The sequence below is a fragment of the Lepidochelys olivacea genome (genome assembly GCF_965140295.1).
Source record: "Lepidochelys olivacea isolate rLepOli2 genome assembly, chromosome: 21".
Taxonomy (NCBI): Eukaryota; Metazoa; Chordata; order Testudines; family Cheloniidae; genus Lepidochelys; species Lepidochelys olivacea.
The window spans coordinates 6,776,478-6,794,978 of NC_140431.1; the positions used below are offsets into that span (position 1 = coordinate 6,776,478).

The 18,501-nt window shown below is 40.8% G+C and overlaps 1 protein-coding gene across 1 annotated transcript; it reads left to right on the plus strand.

The window, feature by feature from the left end:
* The first annotated feature begins 306 nt into the window (after window positions 1-306).
* On the plus strand, window positions 307-18,186 carry LEMD1 (LEM domain containing 1). Its single transcript, XM_084611142.1, has 9 exons — window positions 307-482; window positions 8,169-8,340; window positions 8,683-8,808; window positions 11,964-12,037; window positions 12,894-12,981; window positions 13,712-13,806; window positions 15,295-15,387; window positions 15,826-15,914; window positions 16,624-18,186. The coding sequence occupies exons 1-9, from the start codon at window positions 336-338 to the stop codon at window positions 16,868-16,870; spliced, it is 1,131 nt and encodes a 376-aa protein (XP_084467268.1). The 5' UTR covers window positions 307-335; the 3' UTR covers window positions 16,871-18,186.
* Window positions 18,187-18,501: the final 315 nt, after the last annotated feature.

Genomic DNA, 18,501 nt, shown 5'->3' on the forward strand with positions numbered 1-18,501 from the left:
AGTTGTCGGTGGTATGACCCTATGAGATGTGCGAGTGGTTGCGCCCGCTGACCCCCCCTCCCGCGGCACCGACACAGGGAATTGGTACCGCCCACAGGGGCGTGGCCGGGCGGTGGTTGGCTGCGAGGCGGCCCGGCGGGCGGTTTGAAGGCGGCTGGGTGGGCCCCAGCCTGGCCGTGGGAGGATGACGCGGGGGAGCTATCGCTGTCTCCGTCGGCGTCCGGCGGGGAGACCGAGGTGAGGGCCGCCACGGGAGCGCGCAGCAGCCTGCAGGGGTGGCCGGGAGCGCGAGAGGCTCAGGTGTGAGGTTGGGACGCCCCTGGGGCAGAGTGCGCATGCGCGGAGGGAGAGTGACGGGGAGGCCTGAGACGCACGCACAGCCTCTTCAAGCGCCGCTCCAGCCTGCGCTGATGGGACCTCGTGGCGCAACGGTAGCGCGTCTGACTCCAGATCAGAAGGCTGCGTGTTCGAATCACGTCGGGGTCAGGGTGCCCCCGGCTCGCAGGGGGATTTATTTTACGCCCTTAACAAACTAGAGGTGGGGTGGGGGCGTTTCCTCTGGCGTAGAGGGGTAAGGGGAGGTGATCCCCAGGCATAAACACAGGCAGTCTGAGACAGGGCACTGGGGGTCCCCCAGTAATGATCCCTGGGAAGGGTGGGGGGGAGCTGAAATAAAACACAAGTTGATGGTGCATGGGAGGGGTGCCCCTAAAAATAAAATGGAGGTGGCCCCATTAAAATGGAGGAAGACGGGGTCTGTGGGAATCCCCTATGCTAGGAATAGTGCATGGGGGTGCAGTTGGAGGCAGTGGGGGAGCAGCATAGGGTTTCCCCAAAGCAGAGGGAGCTAATAGGAAGGATAAGGATTCCCCAAATTAAAACAAAGGGCAATTGGGAGGTGTGGTTGCAGGATAGAGCCCTGGGCAGGAGTCACCCCAAGGAGCATTTTTATATATTTCTACTCATAGGTCTTGTCTATACTGCAGTGGCCCAGCTGCAGACTTTCAGTGTAGATGCTACCTAGGCCTCTGGGAGGGATTCTCCCTCTGCGCAGGTAATCCACCTCCCCAAGAGGCAGCAGCTAGGTCGAGGGAAGAATTCTTCCCTCACCCTAGCACTGTTCGTGTGGGGGGGAGACAGGGTGGCTTAACTACCCTGCTTCACACCCCTATGTGATGTAGTTAAGCCAATTTAATTTTCCAGTGTAGACCAGGCCACAGAAATGTAGGGCTGGAAGGCACCTCCTCAGGTAATCTGCTACTTCATCCTGCTGCAGCTGACCCCTTTCTTGTTAGCTATTGCACTCCTGCTTAGCCCCACAGGGAGGGGTGTATGTTCCTGCTCTTTGGATGCAGATGCTCAGCTGACTTGTGACTTCCCCTGAGGGAGGATGATAGAGGAAGGCATAAAACTCACTCTTCCTTTTTAAAAACACTATGTATATGTACATTTCTGGCATATATTCCTACAGCAGTCTTCTTTAGTCTCACAAAATCAACTTGAAAAGAGGGATCATTACAGATGTAAATCCTAAGCAAGTACTTACGATTATTGGTTAAACACTGTGCTTGTGCAACATTTATGTTCTAATTCTCAGTTGTGTTAAGATACAAACTACTTAAGCAAAGTAAACTGACATTACTGGGTTAAAATTACATGGGGGTGAGCCTCATTTGCCTATATAAATTACACCAAAGGTTAAATTGAAACAATCAAAGTTTGATTTTATTTCCTTTTTTTCCCTTTAACTGAATTATTGTACTAGTTAGTTTCACTCTGGTTATCATGCAGAAACTTATGGCTACAGTACTTAAGTTACAAATAATTAGAGGATGTAAACATCCTCCCAAAGCTGTTTTACTAACACTTAAAAGTCAGGAGGAGATTGAGTGGCTATAATGCTTATTGTTTTTTTCAAAAACAAAAAATCAAAACCTCCACAAATCTAAATTTGGGGCCTGATACCATTAACTATCAACAAATCTAGCCAACTGAAAAAAACAAATCTGAGGTTGTTTTCAACTATTGCACCTGCCTCTGAGTTCCTCTGCCAATGCATACAGCTTCACAACTACACTTTTTGATTCTTAAAATTCTGTTTTCTCTGCTGTATGAAATACTCTCATAAATATAACCGAGGAAACTGACTATAATTGGGGAAACGGAGACCATCTCTACATACAGTGCTGCTGTTAGATACATAAAGCAAACAAATCTCAGTGTTGAGAGGAATATTTTGCTCTCATCTTTCAGTTTATAGCATTTTTAGGTGTTTCTCGTAACCACAGCGGGGGAAAAACACTTTCAGGCAGAGTAGACTTTTTAAAGTTGATAGGGAGTCTCTAACTGCTTTTGACTATGTTGAAAATGCTATCCAGTCTTCTCAATGTACTGAGCATAGTCAAATGTGATCATGAGGTGGTGGGCAATTGCAGCTATCATTTGCTTCAGTGGGAGCTGTGAGTACTCAGCACCTGTCCAGAACAGTAACCTGTTCCAAAGCTCATTGACATCTATTGGGGTCTCGTTCACTAACTTCAATATGTTTTGGATCAGTCTCCAGCTCCTTACAGTCCTTGACGCTGTACAAAGCCTAGAGGAAAACTTAGGCAACTAACTTTGAGAAAGGTAAACAAAACAAACCCACCAGTAACTGTTAGATCATTAGACTGTTTCTATGACATGACACAGTTCAGCAGAGCTTTTTGCAAAGTCATTCAGTTAGTAGTTGCCTGGAACAAACAATTGCTAACCCAATTTTTGGAACTAATTTTACCTAATAATGCCATTTTATTAATTTAGTCATGATGACATTGCAGTGTCATGGTAGCTTGGAAAGTGACACATGCACTTGGTTATGCAAATAGTTTTGGATTAGGAAGCAACAGAATGCCTTATAAAAGTGTCGATTTTCACAATAGAAAAAGCTTTTGAGTGTTCTTGGATTCTAACCCTTTCAACCTTCATTTCAAGATGTTTTATTTTGTACACCTGCATTTCCTTTAACCTTGGTCTTTAGTGCTCTTCTATTCATTTAAATGTTCAGTCTCTTTTTCCTTAGATGGCTTTTGTTATGACTAGATTGTTCACCAAATCTCGCTGCGAACGAAAGTTGTTTTTGAGCTTATCGGTTTCCTCAATTTCTATTTATTTAGAAAAATAATTTCTGACTAAAAAGAGCTGAAGTTGAATTTCCCGTTTAGTCCAGTGTACTGTCGTCCTTGATGTTCTTTAAATTAAGAGAAGTTGATGGACAAAACCAATAATTCCAAAAGTCTTGATTAAGAGTCCTGTGAATGAAAGAGGCTATATTAAAATAATTCATATGGCTACAAGATCTAGAATTAAGTTTAAACCTAGCCTTTGTGGGGCTGAATAGGTCAAATAGCCTTGTCACATTGACTCTGATAACCAAACATACAGCCTTGATTGTGTTTTAGTTGTATGTTTGGGGGCGGGGTGGGCGGGGGAAGAGACGAAGTGTCGTGGGGAAACTTGAGGCAAGTTAATAGCATCTCTTCAAATGAATGAACTAGTAAAGAGTTTTATGTTTATGCATAAAAATGAATGGAAAACAGAACTTTCAGTTTTCTGCTGCAATTTGTTGACGTTTTAATGGAAATAGGCTTTGGCAGATGGCCATCTGAAATGCTGTTCGTTCAGTTTGGCTGACTCCTTTGTTAAAATAATGTATTTGTAGATTAAGTGAATGTGTAGACTCACAAGTGCAACTTGAAAAGGGTCTTTAAATGGAATGTGGCTTCCATGGGAAGGGAACTGAACACAATTTAAGATAATTGTTAGTCATGTTTTAATTGTAAGTGCAAGATGTCACTGAAGGTCCCCAGCTCTTGTTTCCTTGTACAAATTCTTACTTTGAATGCCACATGTTTCAAAGGGAATCCTATTTTCACATAGGCCTTTACTGAAAGGTGCATAGTATAAATACAAAGCTAGATAAAGGATTTTTAAATGTCTATCCCAGTGCTAGCTGAATAATTTTCCCATAATGGGCAGAAGGGAGTGTTTCTTGCTTTAAATAGGGGCTGAAACATGCCAGGTACTTGGTTAGTACTAATTTCTAGCTTTGTTATTCTAGGGGCCAAGGACAGATTGTTGAGGCCTGTCTGTGGTAGGGAGTAAAGCATCTGAAGAAATATTGTTTAATATTAGCCGCCTCCAGTGAGCTTGGTTAATGTAATGGCTGAGCAAATATCAGAACTTTAAAATGGCGGTCTCTGTAACTATTTCCTGCTCTAAATGTTTTTAAATGAACTGGAACACAGAATCCTAATAAAGTCATTCTTAAAACACCCATCAGCCAGTGACTTCTAGTTGCATTGTAGTCTGGAGAGCTGTATCTTGTCCTAAGCATTTCAAACAATGTCGTTGTCCCTGTCCTCCTCTCCCCCCCCCCCCCCCGCCAATTCTCTGGGAAGACTTCTTCTACAGTGTAGCTCTCTTCCTATAGAGGAGATCTTCATTAACATTCAGTCTCATTCAGCTATACATATTTAGTTCTCTTAATCTTGCCTCATAAATAAATCACTCCAGACTCTTCATCATTCTTGTTGCTCTTCTGAATTACCTTTTGTCTTAGTAATTACTATACAGTATCCTTTAGTCAAGGACTGTAACGAATACCTTCTAGTATTGAGGTGTCCAGAAGTGAATGCAGTATTCTAGTCATGCTCTCAACTGAGTGATTATAGACTGAGTATCTCTCTCCTTTTCCATTGTGTGATGCCTCTACGACCCTCAAAACACTAGTGTTTCTGCTGCTCTGTCCTTTGCTATAGCTCCTAGAACTTTGTAGACATCAGAAGATGTTCTTTTGAAATATCACTTCCATAAATGTCTATCCTGGATTAACTTTCCCCATATGTATTTACTTGCCTTCTGAACAGATGCATCTTGTATTTCTAACCTCATGAAGCTGTTACGTTATTTTCAGGCCTCACCGGCGTAATAGATTGGTTTTTCTTCTTCCCAGCAAAATTCCTCCTTGTAATGAACCTGTAGTGAAGTCACAATCTGGTTTGACACCAGTCTATTACCATGGAAATTAATGATGTCACAGATGAGTTACTAGAGCTTTATTCTGGGCATGAAGAGCAGGGGCATTTGGGCTTTTAGAAAGAGGAAGTCCCTTTTTAACATCTGTAGCTGTTTTAATTACAGAGTCAGAATTTCATAAGATCATGTGAGGGGGTAAGTGAATTTGTCTGGAATATGAGAACAGTCTCCAAAACTGTTTCTAACCTGGCATACGAGGGATCTGGCATTCCTATCCGTAGAGCTGTCCCAGTAGAGAGTGACCAATTGTAATTTTGACCAGGGTAGATTCAGCTTTAGGAAATGACACCCTCATTTTAAATTGAAATGGGTCTTTTCATGGATACCTTCTTTAACACCCCCCCCCCCCAAAAAAAGGCTGAACTTTGAGGCACAAATACGTTGTGAAACAGTGACATGAAATATCTAGACTTGGTTCTTGTAAAATTATGTACTTTGCCGTAAAAAATATGTAAATAATTTAGAAAATTGCCCTTTTTTACTACAGAGAAGTGAAGGCATGAGTTGACTTTGTATCCTGGGCTTCAGCCAAGAGATAAGAGACTTGTTAAGCTACACTAAAATATAGTGAGTTGACTGGCTCCCTGCATGAAAAATGGGTGCAAGCTGCCTCAGATAACCCATTAGAGTCTTTGTTCTAGAATCTTCATTAGACACTTTTAGGTACAATTAATTTTATTTTTAAAACCTCTTCTAGATGGAAATGTTTATTATTAAACAGATTTAGGGTGGGGCCAAGAGGGAGGTGCTCAGCTCCCATTGGAAGTCAGCAGTTGGATGCCTAGCTAGTTCATGCTGCTTTGACAATCCCAGTCTGAATTACAGAATTCTAGAACTAGAAAGAAGGTCTGCTTTTAACGTTCCTAAGGCCTGATTTAAACACAAAGTTGCATCCGTTTAGCTAATGGTGTGATGATAAACTGAGGCAGCTTTGTGTGTAGTCACCATTATGTCAGTTTAAACCTGGTTTTATATTGGTTGAGCTTGGACCTTTAGCTAAGTGTCCACAGCGGGTTTATACTGGCTTAACCAAATCTGTTTTTAAACTGGTGCAACTCTTGTGTAAACAAGCTCTGGATAATCTGCTACAATAGAGTATGTTCTTTTAATATGCTTTTTTTAAACAGAATTTTTATCTTAATAGTAGAGGTGACAGGGTTTTGAATTAGCCAGTGTTACAGAATAAAAGTCTATAGACCTGGCTAGTGAAGTTTTTTTGTAATTAGACAGTGACAGATCGCTAGCAGAGTATCAGTTTAACGTTGGCACTGATCATATCGTAACACGTAATTATATTGCAGTAGTAGTCACTGCAATATTAAAACAGCTCTGGTAAATGAGGGGTAGAAGTGAGTGATCATAGACAACATACGGTTAAGTTCACGTCTCAAATCATAAATAAGCAGAGTGAGAATTTGAATTGATGTCTAACTATCTATTTTCCCGTGATGCAAAGTGTTAAGGTTTGGTTGAATGTTTAAGACGTTCGGTAAACAAATGTAGAATTTGTGTTTGGAATAACCTCATTCTAATACATTGTCAACTAATCTTGAGATAAAAACTGGATTGTCTGCGCCAAACTGAAAAGTGTTTGAGGACTGTCTTTGTCTTGCAGAGCACCTCATATGCTGATGACAGTCAATAAATAATAAAGGCATATGAAAGTGCACCACAGATGTCTGTTCTGCCAACAATATATGGACTTGTCTGCCAGTGTTTCCTGTACTGCTTCTAAGACTTCATTCTGACATTCATGGGTCAATTGAAAAAATCAAGTGTGCAGAAGTATACAGTGTTCTAGTTCTATAAAAACATCACCCTTCTATAGCAACTTCCATGTGCGAATCCCCTAGGGCTTTGTAAATGTTAATGAATTAAACCTCACAACGTCCCTGTGAGGCATGAGACAGATGGGGTGATAGACACAGAAGCAAGCAAACAGAATGAAACCACTTTAATTCGATCTTATCCAGTTCTGTCAAGGTAGAATTGGGGTAGAGTGGTTCCCAAACACAATCTGAAAAGATGCATAAGATGGTTTCAAAACCTTTTCTTCCCACTAAAAGAAAGGGGAAGTGAGTGAAAGAGGCATGGCTTTTGCCCCTTTAAAATATCTGGGTCTCTACAGACTCTCTTCCAATCAGAACGGTGCCTGTTCTAATGAAAACCAGGACGCAAGAGACCAAGGCATGGAAGAGCAGCTGTTGCATGCAGTCATGCGCAATATTTTTCTGCTAGAAATGATTCATTTAGTCTGTGTAATATATATGGAAATATGCTGTGGGAATGTCCGTCTGGTACTTGAAAATAACCTATCTTATTAATATAACTCAGACAAAGCAGATCTTTGACTTGCAGATCTTATAGGCTTTCCCTTCGGTCATATAGGCATAGGCAATCTGCCTCTTCACTCTAGACTCTTTACTGAAGACTATTAAATCTACATATATACAACTTGGACAGAGTGGCAGGCCTGAAAAGGACACCACTCCATCACGACAAACATAACTGAATGATAATACAATATTTTTAGGTTGCTGCAGAGATGGCCAGCAAAAGGAAAGCAAGTTAACAAAACCATATTTCTGGAGCATTCGTGACAGACAAGGAAGTGAAGAAGGCAGGATTGAGGGTGGGATGGAGGAGAAATTATTTCCAAACTCTTGATACTGCAAACAATGGAGATCTGGACTATAAAAGGATACTCAAACTACTTTTCTAAACATATTGCATATAGGCCTAGGGATTTAGTAGTAATTATTGGCCATATATATTAGTGTACACACGGTCTTTTTACCTCATTTCTGGAAGCCGCCTCTGAAATCTGAGCACACCATCTCTTGTTCCACTTAGTTGTAATTGTTAGTTAAATATAATTATTACTTAACTTTGTATGAAATCTGTGATGGAATAGTGAGGCACTTGGAAACCATTCCAACAATGGCAAGAAACCCAAATGTAACTCTTCCTGTTTTATTAATCACTTCTATATTTTTAGATAAACTGGATTTGCAGAGCAACAGGATAAATGCTTAAAGATGCCTTGTGCTGTATTTAACTTTCATGGTAAATTCTCATATCTTATCTCAAAGGTTCTGCTGTTGGAAAAGATGGCCCAGGTCACTGTTGGTGTGTTGATAGAAAAGCAAGAACAAGAAAACCAAGACCAAGACACAACAGATGAAATCAGCATTAAACTACTGAGTGATAATGAATTGCAGGAAAAGCTTCTCATGTATGGTGCCGAGCCTGGACCGATACTACGTACGCTTCAAATGAATTACGGTTCTGGATTCTACTTCCCCATCTGTTCCTAATCAATTTAAAGGGTCTTTAAAGTGAGAAATTGAGTCTCAGCCCAATTCAGAAACATAAGACAAAAAACAAAGGCCTGAATTTTCAAAAGAGCTCAGCTCCCATTTCAGCACCTAAATGATGTGGCCAGACATTTCATACGTGCTCAGCGCTTGTTCTCAACCGGAGTTGCTAGGTGCTGAGCTCATTTGAAAATCTGGTCCTAAATTTCAGGGTTTTTACAACAATAAAACTAATTGCTCAGAAATCAATTGTTATTAATCCCCTTGTATTCGGAACTGCTTATTTTAGCTTCTACAAGGACTCTTTATGAGAATAAACTACGGCAGTTGGTGAATCCAAGTCCACAAGGATTATGTGCCAAGCCACAGGAAAGTGGAGATCTTGACCGGGACTCTGAGAGTGAGGAAGAAAAAGGTACAGTATTTGACTCTTTGGATGCAGAAATTAAAATGTCAGTTTATCAATCTTAATATTTTGTGTGTTTGAGAGCATTTAGTATTACTGAGTGAGCTTTTTCTAAATTGCCTAGGAACTATTTTCCATTAATTTCAATGGGAGTTAGGCCTATCTGCATCTTTGAGTGCTTCAAAAATCTGGTCTTAAGTAATTTAGGAGCACAAATCCCATTGACTCTCAGTGGGACTTGTGCTCCTAAGGCCTGGTTTACACTAGAAAATTATGTAGTCATAATTATGTCACTCCGGGATGTGAAAAATCCACACCCCTGACCGGTGCAGTAAAGCAGACTTAAATCCCCGGCTAGATCGTGCTACTGCCTCTGAGGGAAGTGGAGTACCTACGCCAGTGGGAGAACCCCTCCTGTTGGAATAGGTAGTGTCTACACTGAAATGCTACAGTGGCGCAGCTGTGTTTTAAGTGTAGATGAGCCCTTTGACATTTGAAAAGTCTACTCAATATAGTATGCACGATGTGCTAATCCACCTGTCTGAAATTATTTTAAATGTTGCTGATAAACAAAAGTATCTCAATGGTGACCTTTTATGAAGGAAAGTAATCTTGCTGCAATGGTTCTGAGAGTCTTTGCAGCTGAACTCCAGAGTAATTTCTTAGGTCAAATGCCTTTTGTTCCTTCCGTGTTGTGCTCTTCATAGAATCATGGGGTGAAATCTTGGTCCCATTGAAATCAGTGGGGGCTTTGTCATTGACTTTAGTGACGCCTGGATTTCACGTATTGTCCTTAATTTAGTGTGGCTTAATGGGTTTGTGGTCTAACTGTTCTATCACCTCTTGCTGTCTTCCACTCCTCCAGTCCCCATCTTGCACTTCATTATCAAGTGCACCCCTGCATACTGTCTGGTATATGATTGGGGGTTTTTTTGTTTTTGTTAAACCAAAGCTATAATGGCACATGGCTTATTCAGTGTCAGTAGAGTTGTAGACTGACTCTGCTCCGAGATGGAAAACTAAAAATGCTGTAAAACGCTGGGATGAGCAGTGTGATTCCGCAGCAAATGTCCCTGGGTGATGCAACAAAATAATTCAGATCTGGGCCACGTAACCCAAGTAAACCACACACACTACAGGGCTTGCACGTATTCCACAAATCAGAAAATAAGTTTCTTTGGCTTTTGGATGGAGTCTTCAGTCTCGTCTCCTATGCTGAAAACACTGGGACTCCTCAGTTTGAAGAGGAGGGAAATAAGGAGACACAATCCAGGCAAACAAAGCAAGAGTTTTGAGAAGGTAAATTAGGGACATAGAATTATTTGTATTAGATGCCTAGGAGCCCTAGTCATGGACCAGAACCCCATTGTGCTAGGCTCTGGACAAACACAGAACAAATGAATGCAATTGAATGGTAATGAACTGAATATTGATAAAAGGAAATACTTGATGCACAGCTAACTGTTGTAACTCAGCGTCACAAGATATTGTTGAGTCTGAGGGCAAGTCTACGCTACAAAATTAAGTTGACCTAAGTTACGTTGATGTGCAGCCACCGCAGTAAGTGAATTTGTTTTAAGCATCCACGCTATGCTCCTTGTGTCAGCGGTGCGCATCCTTACCAGGAGCACTTGCACTGATTTCACTGCCAGTGTGGGGCACTGTAGGATAGTTGCTGAAAGGCAGCAACTGTGAATGTCTGCAACACAGTGACTAAGCTGACGCTGCGTCAACCTGACTACATTGACGTAAGCACTAAATCTCTCATGGAGGTGGAGTTAAGTAGGTGTAGTGGGTGAGTTAAGTCGGTGGGAACTAAATTTTACTGTAGATGCTTAGAGTTAAGGCGACCTAAGCTGCTTTACATTGACCTAATTCTGTAGCAGAGACCAGGCCTGAGATCTTAGCTAGATTTTTATGAAAAGGACTAGAAGTTAGGGGCCTGATTCTTATTTGCACTAATACTTCTTTACAGGGCTCTGAGGGGCAAATCCGCAGTTGGTGTAAACTATCATAACCCTTGTTGAGGATTTGCTTCTGACATTGTAAAGGGCCTTAAATTGGCTCCTAACTTGTAACTTAGAATCAGGCCCTATATGGAAAATGAGAACATCCACTGTTAAATGAGACATTTAGAAGTCTGAAGAAATGTAAACCAGCATGTTTCAGGGCATAAATCAATCTGTGTGGGAATTAGGAAGCAATTTATTCTATGGGCAGGTTGTTCTGTGACTGCCTGCCACAGGGTTCTTTGAAATGTCTGGCACTGACCGCTGTCTGACAGCTATTGAACCTGATGGCCCTGTGGTCTGATCTGGCATGCTAACTCCTTTGTGACTATCAAGGAAATTGAAGTATCTTCAAAGGAAAAAACGAATGTAGGGTTTTCTCTCGGCAGAAGTGTAACGTTCAGTAGCTCAATCCTGAAGATCTTTTTGGGGAGCTGCATAGAACTGAAAACCAAGCGTTCTTTTTATCACTTGTAAGCCTCCTTTGAAGTTCCTATCAAGGAGATAGCCAAGCCTCTCATTTATTTTACAGGCTGTAAGGAATTGCTAGCTTTCTTTAAGCAATTAGTTTGGTGGGTCAATTTCTGTTGCTGTTTGAAAAAAGAGAGTTCCAAAATCCTGAGCGGATTAGAAGTGTTTTGAAAAATACTAAACCAACAGCTGCACGTTGGACTAATCTGACAGCATAGCAGCTGTCCTAACAAAAGCATAGCTAGCTCAAACAAACTGCCTGTTTTTCCTTTAAATTATTTTCACTCAATATAAAAACTTCCCTGGTTCTACTGCATAATGCTAGGGAATGGATAAGGAATTATTCACTCGTTAATTTTCCAGACGTGATTGCCAATATATGAATACTGTTCTGACCCCTCTCCTGCCTCTGTAGCCCTGAAGACTTGAATCTAATCTTCTGTTAGGTAGACCGCTGGCATTTGGGCACATTGCCTCTTTGCACCTTCTCATCTATGTATTTGTATGCTGCCTATCACCATTGTAGCTGGGTGAAAGCACAGGAGGATAACTAAGCAAAGCAATTTCTAAAGATGGCTGTCCTACAGCTCTTGTTTTGAAGTATTGACTTAGGCAAGGTGGCATAGATACTCCAGCATAATTACTCTTAAGTCCTCATTTATTAGTTTTCCTCTTCTTATTCAGAGACGGGTACTGAAGTAGTCCTTGAAACAAAAGACTTTAAAGTGACAGCAGCTTGTGCCACTGGCTACTGTAAAGTAAGTAACCTACTAATGCATGAATATTTTATGTAACTGCTGCTACATGCAGGAAATTTCAAGTTAATAGAAATGGATGTTCTTTGTATTAAGCTCTTGACAAATGCAGCAATTACCTTCAATCAGTTAATTATAGTATGCTTCTATGGCACAACTTCTACTGTGTAGCCCAAGGAAATCAACTGTAAAAGTCAGCTCGGGTGTTTAAGAATATGCAAGTGTATTTCCTGACATACAAAGTGCCCAAGTAATTTATAAATGCTGACTTATCAGTGTGTTTAAAATATAAAATTAACTATTTAAATACTGATTGTCACCAGTGTTTCACCATGTTAAATAACATTTAAGCTTAGATTTTAAAGGGACACAAAGTAAGGTGACCATTATAAGTGGTGTGAAAGCAAGTTCCTATAAACCTTAAGACCAGACTCATCCCATCTATCTAAAGTTCTTATAGGGAAGTGCTGTTATCCCCATCTTACATTATAGATGGGGAACTGAGGCGCAGAGAGAAACGAAGTGACCTTGCCCAAGGCTGCAGAGGGAGTTTGTGGCAAGACATGTAATTGAACCTCCGTCTTAGGTACTACTCTAACCATTGGACAAGCCTTCCTCATGTTTCTTCATATTTTGTGGAAAAAAATTTCCTAATTACAACAATTGGCTTCCAAAAATCTATAGCATTTGAAGAAAGCTGAAGTGATAAATACCATACTAAGATGTGCTGGCTCCATCTGTGTAAAATAAACAGTTCTATATTGTGCCCTTCAAAAAATATGGACCTTTAGTTAAGGTCACTTTTAGTAAAAGTCTCCATCGGTTTTCAGCGTTCCTCATGGATTTCTTTTTCTTACAGGCGCCACACATCGAATTTTCAGAACGCCACAAGAAACTCCTAGCACCTGATGCAGATTACAGTCTTGCCAAGATAGTGGCCGAGGAAAGTACCCACCCTCCCAATGTTTTAATTTATGGTTATGTTGGTGCTCCTAACAATTCACAAATCTTGAATTTTGTGCATGAACTTGCATGAGAAAAAGCTTCTCGTTAGGCATGCTGTAGTGGAGCTGAATGTTTCTTCGCTGCTTCTTACTTCACCTACTGCTAACTTTTCAGCAATGGTTATTACTGATCAGGGGTTGACCTATAACATTGGCTTTGGCCTATTTGCATCTTGTTCATATAGAAAAGCCTTATCGTTCAAATTACATACAAGAAATAGTCATGAGAATAATTCTCTTATGAAATTACTGGCCCATGTCAATGAAGGTGTTCCATTAACTGTCAAATGGGCCGTATTCTAGACATCTACATTGGGCCCTTAACAAATAAAGCAAGCTGATATTTGATTGCTACTTAGAGCAGAAACTGTTATCTTGAGAACTATTTTACACGTCTGATGTGTGACGCACAGATGATTCCAGGTTCTTACATTTAAAAAAAAAAAAATTAGCAGTGCACAATAAATGAAGGTGTAGACTTATTGTCGCAGGTGGAAAAATCACTAGTAGTCATTACTTGGATAAGCGCAGGTTGTTAACTGCAAGAGAATAGTCTCTTGTGCACAGTATTCTTGACCTTGATACAGCATCTTTGACCAGGAGAGTATTCAATTATGCATAGGTTGTTTACCCTTCCAATTAATGAATGCCTGTCTTGGATATTAACAGCTAGAGCAAATATTGCCAGAGGATAAGTTGCCAGCACATCGGACACAAGGACAGAAGAGGTCAGGTGGCGGCAGTCCCCAGGCTAGTCGTAGGACAAAGGTACTCTGGCACCAATTAACTTATAATAAACTGACTTTTTTCCAGAAAATCTTCCAAACGTGCTATCCACAAAACTATGTCCCAGAGCAAATAGTAAAGCAAAATGGTGCAAATGAGGTATCAGTGAATATCATTTAGCTACCTAAGGCACTATCCATGCCCTTCAAAACTCCTTTCCTTGGTGTTGCATTTGATCCTGAATACAAATCTTCCCTTACCCTAATTTAAGACAAAGTAGTGCTACCTCAAAGGTGGACTCTTAAAACAAGCAAAATGTACAAACAGTTGCATGACTCCTTTTAAAGAATAGAAAATAATCACAGAATGATGTTTCTTTGCATTTCTAAATCAGCGAGAGAGGTTGAAACTATATGATGTACCCTTAATAACTTTATGCAAAATTTCAGTGCAGCAGAGTTGAATTTGTTTTAGGCCCCAGTCCTGTAAAGTCTTATCACAGAGCACAAAGTTAAGCACATGTCTACATCTTTGCCAGATTGGGGCATTAGATTGTAATGTCCTTAAAGTGAGGGTAGCCAGAAGCTGGGACTGGACAATCAGATGGATTACTTGATTGTTCTGTTCTCTTCATTGTGTCTGAAGTATCTGGCACTGACCACTGTCAAAGACCAGATAGTGGGCTAGATTGACCATTGGTCTGCCCCAATATGGCTGTCCTTATGTTTGTACAGCAACCAGCACAGTGGGTCTCCAGGCCTGATGAAGGCCTTTGGATGCTGTGATAACATAAATGTTATATCACCAGGACATGAAAAGAGGAACCCCTCAGTGCCTGCTCTTGCAGCGTCACATGGACGGTACCGATGCCTAGCCATAATTCTTGCCTGACTATGGGACCCTGCCCATCCATCTCCCTGGACCAGCCAGTATGCCACAAGGCACAAATGTGGCCTATCCCAGTTTCTCCTTGCAGGGATCTCATGGTGGGAGAGGACTGAAGGCGTTAGCAGCTCTCTCTCAGGTTCCAGTCCTGCTCCCGCTGAAGTGAACGAGACGTGGGATATATATGATATATCACTGTTTCTTTTTCATTCTGAGGGTTTTAGACCAGACCTATTGTGTGTTTCAGCCCATAAACGTAGCTTATCCATAAAAATAATTGACTGGCAGTTGAACACTTTTTGTTTGGATCAGTGAATGCTAGTCAGCCTTCCAACAACCTAGCTGGGTCCATTTGGAGTAAGTGCCATTCCAATCTTTTGAACAGATTCACTCTTGAATTTCAGATTTGCCCTAAGTGTTACAATCAAAAAAAGCTTAAAACCCATTTCCTCCTCCCCCGTTATTCCATTTCTTTCTTACCTGAACCACTTTTTTTTAATTGCAGTGGTGATCTTTGTTACGCTTGTTTATATGGGCTATTGAATTAGTGGATTTAGATCCTATGTCCAGATACAAAGTACTTCTTACTGTGGAATGTTGATTTATTTACTTAAAGTAAGCTGCAATCACTTGCTTCTTTGGCAGGGTAAGATCATGCTGGACAAGAGCACAATGACTTATCGAACACCAGCTAATACTCCACAGGCCTCAATATTTGTTAAACAGAGTAGACTGCAGGCAACTAATCTATTTTTTTAAACTTAATCTCCTGGGTGGCTATAAATCCTTCACAAGGTGTTTTTTCTGGTTACGATAGAGGAAATATTCACTTTAAATGAAGTTATTTGAAGGCTGTTTCCACTTACTGCGTTGCTTCTTATCTGAAAATAAAGAATTTGGTTATTACATTTCTGGCACAACTCTCCTTCTGGCTTTTGTGATCACAGCTAATGTTCCAGGCTAGCACTGAGCATGTAATTGCCTTTTCCCATTCATCCTGGTTTTGGTCATTGAAAATCCACCACGATGAATCCTCACTCCAAAAAAGTTAACGAAGATATTCTTCCTCTCAAGTATCCACACCTTGTTCAGTGGCTTCAGCAGTTGGGAATAAAAGATCCTGCATAAATTCTATTTACTAAATCTCCCACTATAAACTCTTTCTTCCCTTGTTAGGCAGCTGACACAATGGGTGACTCAGTGGGCAAAGATGATGGTCAAGGTGAAACATGGTTTCCTGATCCTCGGTCTCCCATAGGAATAAGGTAATGCTCTTCAGCCATTCACGAATTCAAAAATTCACTACTCAGTCACTGAAACTAGTGTAGAGGCTTTTAGCTGCTTCTCTTTTAGGTATGAGCTTCCTTTGCAGCTCTGCACAAAAGCTACTTTCAAATTCTTTAGCGCTTCTAGTAAACAAGAACCCATGTGTCCTGCTGCTGCCTTAGAAAGCCTTGGGGAGGAGCGCTTATCATGCAGTGCAGCTCATTAAACAAAAGGCATCCTGACCTGCAGATTTTGCTTCTGTTGGCTACCAACCAGAATGCAGTGTTTCCCAATACCACTTTACCGTCACTGTTAACACAACAAATAGTGACCATATGGCACAAGCCCATCTGGGAAAGTATTCCTTCCAGTTCTATCTTAAGGCAGGTCATGCTGGTCCATGCGGTGTTAAAATGAACTTCCTGGCTGCAGTGGGTGCCCAGCCTGAGTTTAAAGCAACCCTTGGTTGTCCCCATATACACAGTTCACAAAAACGACCTCTTTTTATGTTAATCTCAAAGGAGCATGTTTGATCATATGGAGGTTTGCTCCAGCCATGACTATATTTTAGTTTGTCTTGATCACAAGAAGCCTGATTTCTGGTGCTATGTTTCTGAGTCTGTGTGCTTAAGTTTGAAAGGTAACTGTGGTTAGCAGTATGGATTTTTTTTTTAAAAGTTATCTTAAACTTTACCATCCTTTTCACAGTCCTACTAAGAGAAGATCAGTGAGAGAGAGTGACCCGTCAACACAGAATATTGTGGAGAAGTCCAAAGTGGAAAAGGAGAAGCCCAAGGCAGCAGCATTAGAGCGGGAGGAGGTCCATCGAGGAATCTTATCAATGCCCATAAGGATTGCTATACTCGCTATCTTTGTTTTCGTACTCTTTGTCTATGTAACTATGGAGACCAACCCAGACAATCCATTCACAAACTTCATCACAGGAAGAGGATAGTAGTGCTGTCCTGATACCTAGCTAGGAAGCATTTAGTGACTGCAAAACAAAGCAAACGCCTTTTTCCCTTTTTCGCTCCTTACTTACATGTGAATAAGCTCTTGAGATGGTGAATTAAAAGGCCAACAGGGGGAAAAAAAATTCTAGTCACAGTTTTCTTTGTCAAATATTCATTATATAGAGAGGCTCATAAGTCTTGGAGACCCAACTTGTTTCACAATTTATCACCTCACCTTGAGCAGGGGAGAAACAGACATGTATCTCATGATCAGATTCATCAGTTCATCCACTCGGAAGGGTTTTGCATTTTTCTAAACTACCAGTGGCTGATCATTCTTTCCCCAAAATGAACGCTCTTGTACTGAACTGTTGCTCCCTTGTATTGGAGAAGCACTAGCTTGAGACCTAGAAAACAAATTGCACACCTCTAACAAGCCAAGTAACAGCCAGCATGGTACCACAGACAGTGAGGAGCAAATCTCAGGTTCCCCCTGGAGTGCCTTCTCATATCTTAACTATGACAGGAAATTTGCTTTCTTTTTCACTCCTCCAATTCTGGATCATATCAAAAGTGGGTACTGTGGTTATCAGCACGTTTCTGAGGCAATGCGCTTCCTCCTGATTTTAAAGTTGAGCTGTCTCTTTTGTTTTTTAAATATAAAATCCTAAATCACTCAAGTTACAATGCTGTAAAAATTAAGATGCTTTAAAACCATAAATGAAAGTTCATTTCTCTTTACCTGCTAGGACCAAGTTGAGGTCTTTTAGTGTCCGCAGCTCTTGTAGGAAAAACACAGAATTCTGAACTTAGGGCTTCACCCTAAGAAATCTAACACATCACCAAAGCCTTATGAAATGTGTTTAATTTGAAGTCTACTCATGTAGTCTGTTAATGGCATAAGATATTGAATGGTCTCTTCTAATTTTTAAAGGCATTTCATTTAGCCTAAGATCTCAGCAAATCACTTTACGACTGTGTCTAATGCCCTCACTTAAAACCTTGGCTAAAGTTTCAATGTGAGATAATGGATTATCTCTTTCCTAAACAGATAACTAGTAACAAGGAGAAAGGGCTTGACTCCTACAATTGTTGTCTTTAATTCCACTGCCTCAGCAAATTCTGCCTCTGTATTCTGAGTTGCACGTTCTAAAATGCTAGCTGCTTTGAAAAAATGCCATCTTTCAATATAGCATATGCAACGGAAGCTGGATGGTGCTATTTTTGCATGGTTTTGTATTTACATGGAAACACTTACCTGGTTCAGATTGTTTAAGTACCAAGCTATTTTAAGTTCAATTGCTACAATGTTAAATAAAGAGCCTTGTGATATGAAATCTGTTTCCCTCCTCAAATTCACACCTTGTGATTTCAGCCTTTGACAGCAGGGGCACGTAAGCAGCAATCTAGCTGTCACTCAGTCCCTTCTCTAAATCTTGTGTTGTATTTTCCAGCTGAAATTGGTTTCTTAGGTCTGGTTATTTAGGATGGAGAATGGGAGATGTAGTTTGTACACCCTTAACATTCCTAATAGCTTGCTACTGCAAAACCCTTCTATTCTAGAAAGGTTTTAAATCTTCCTCTGAAGCAGCTAGTATTCTGCTTTTTGGCATACCCCCCCCTCAGGAACCGC

Coding starts and splice junctions, on each gene's coding strand:
- LEMD1 (XM_084611142.1), top strand. CDS start 336: ATGCGCGGAGGGAGAGTGACGGGGAGGCCTGAGACGCACGCACAGCCT. Junction 8,341..8,682: donor CGAGCCTGGACCGATACTAC/GTACGCTTCAAA, acceptor TGCTTATTTTAG/CTTCTACAAGGACTCTTTAT. Junction 8,809..11,963: donor TGAGAGTGAGGAAGAAAAAG/GTACAGTATTTG, acceptor CTTCTTATTCAG/AGACGGGTACTGAAGTAGTC.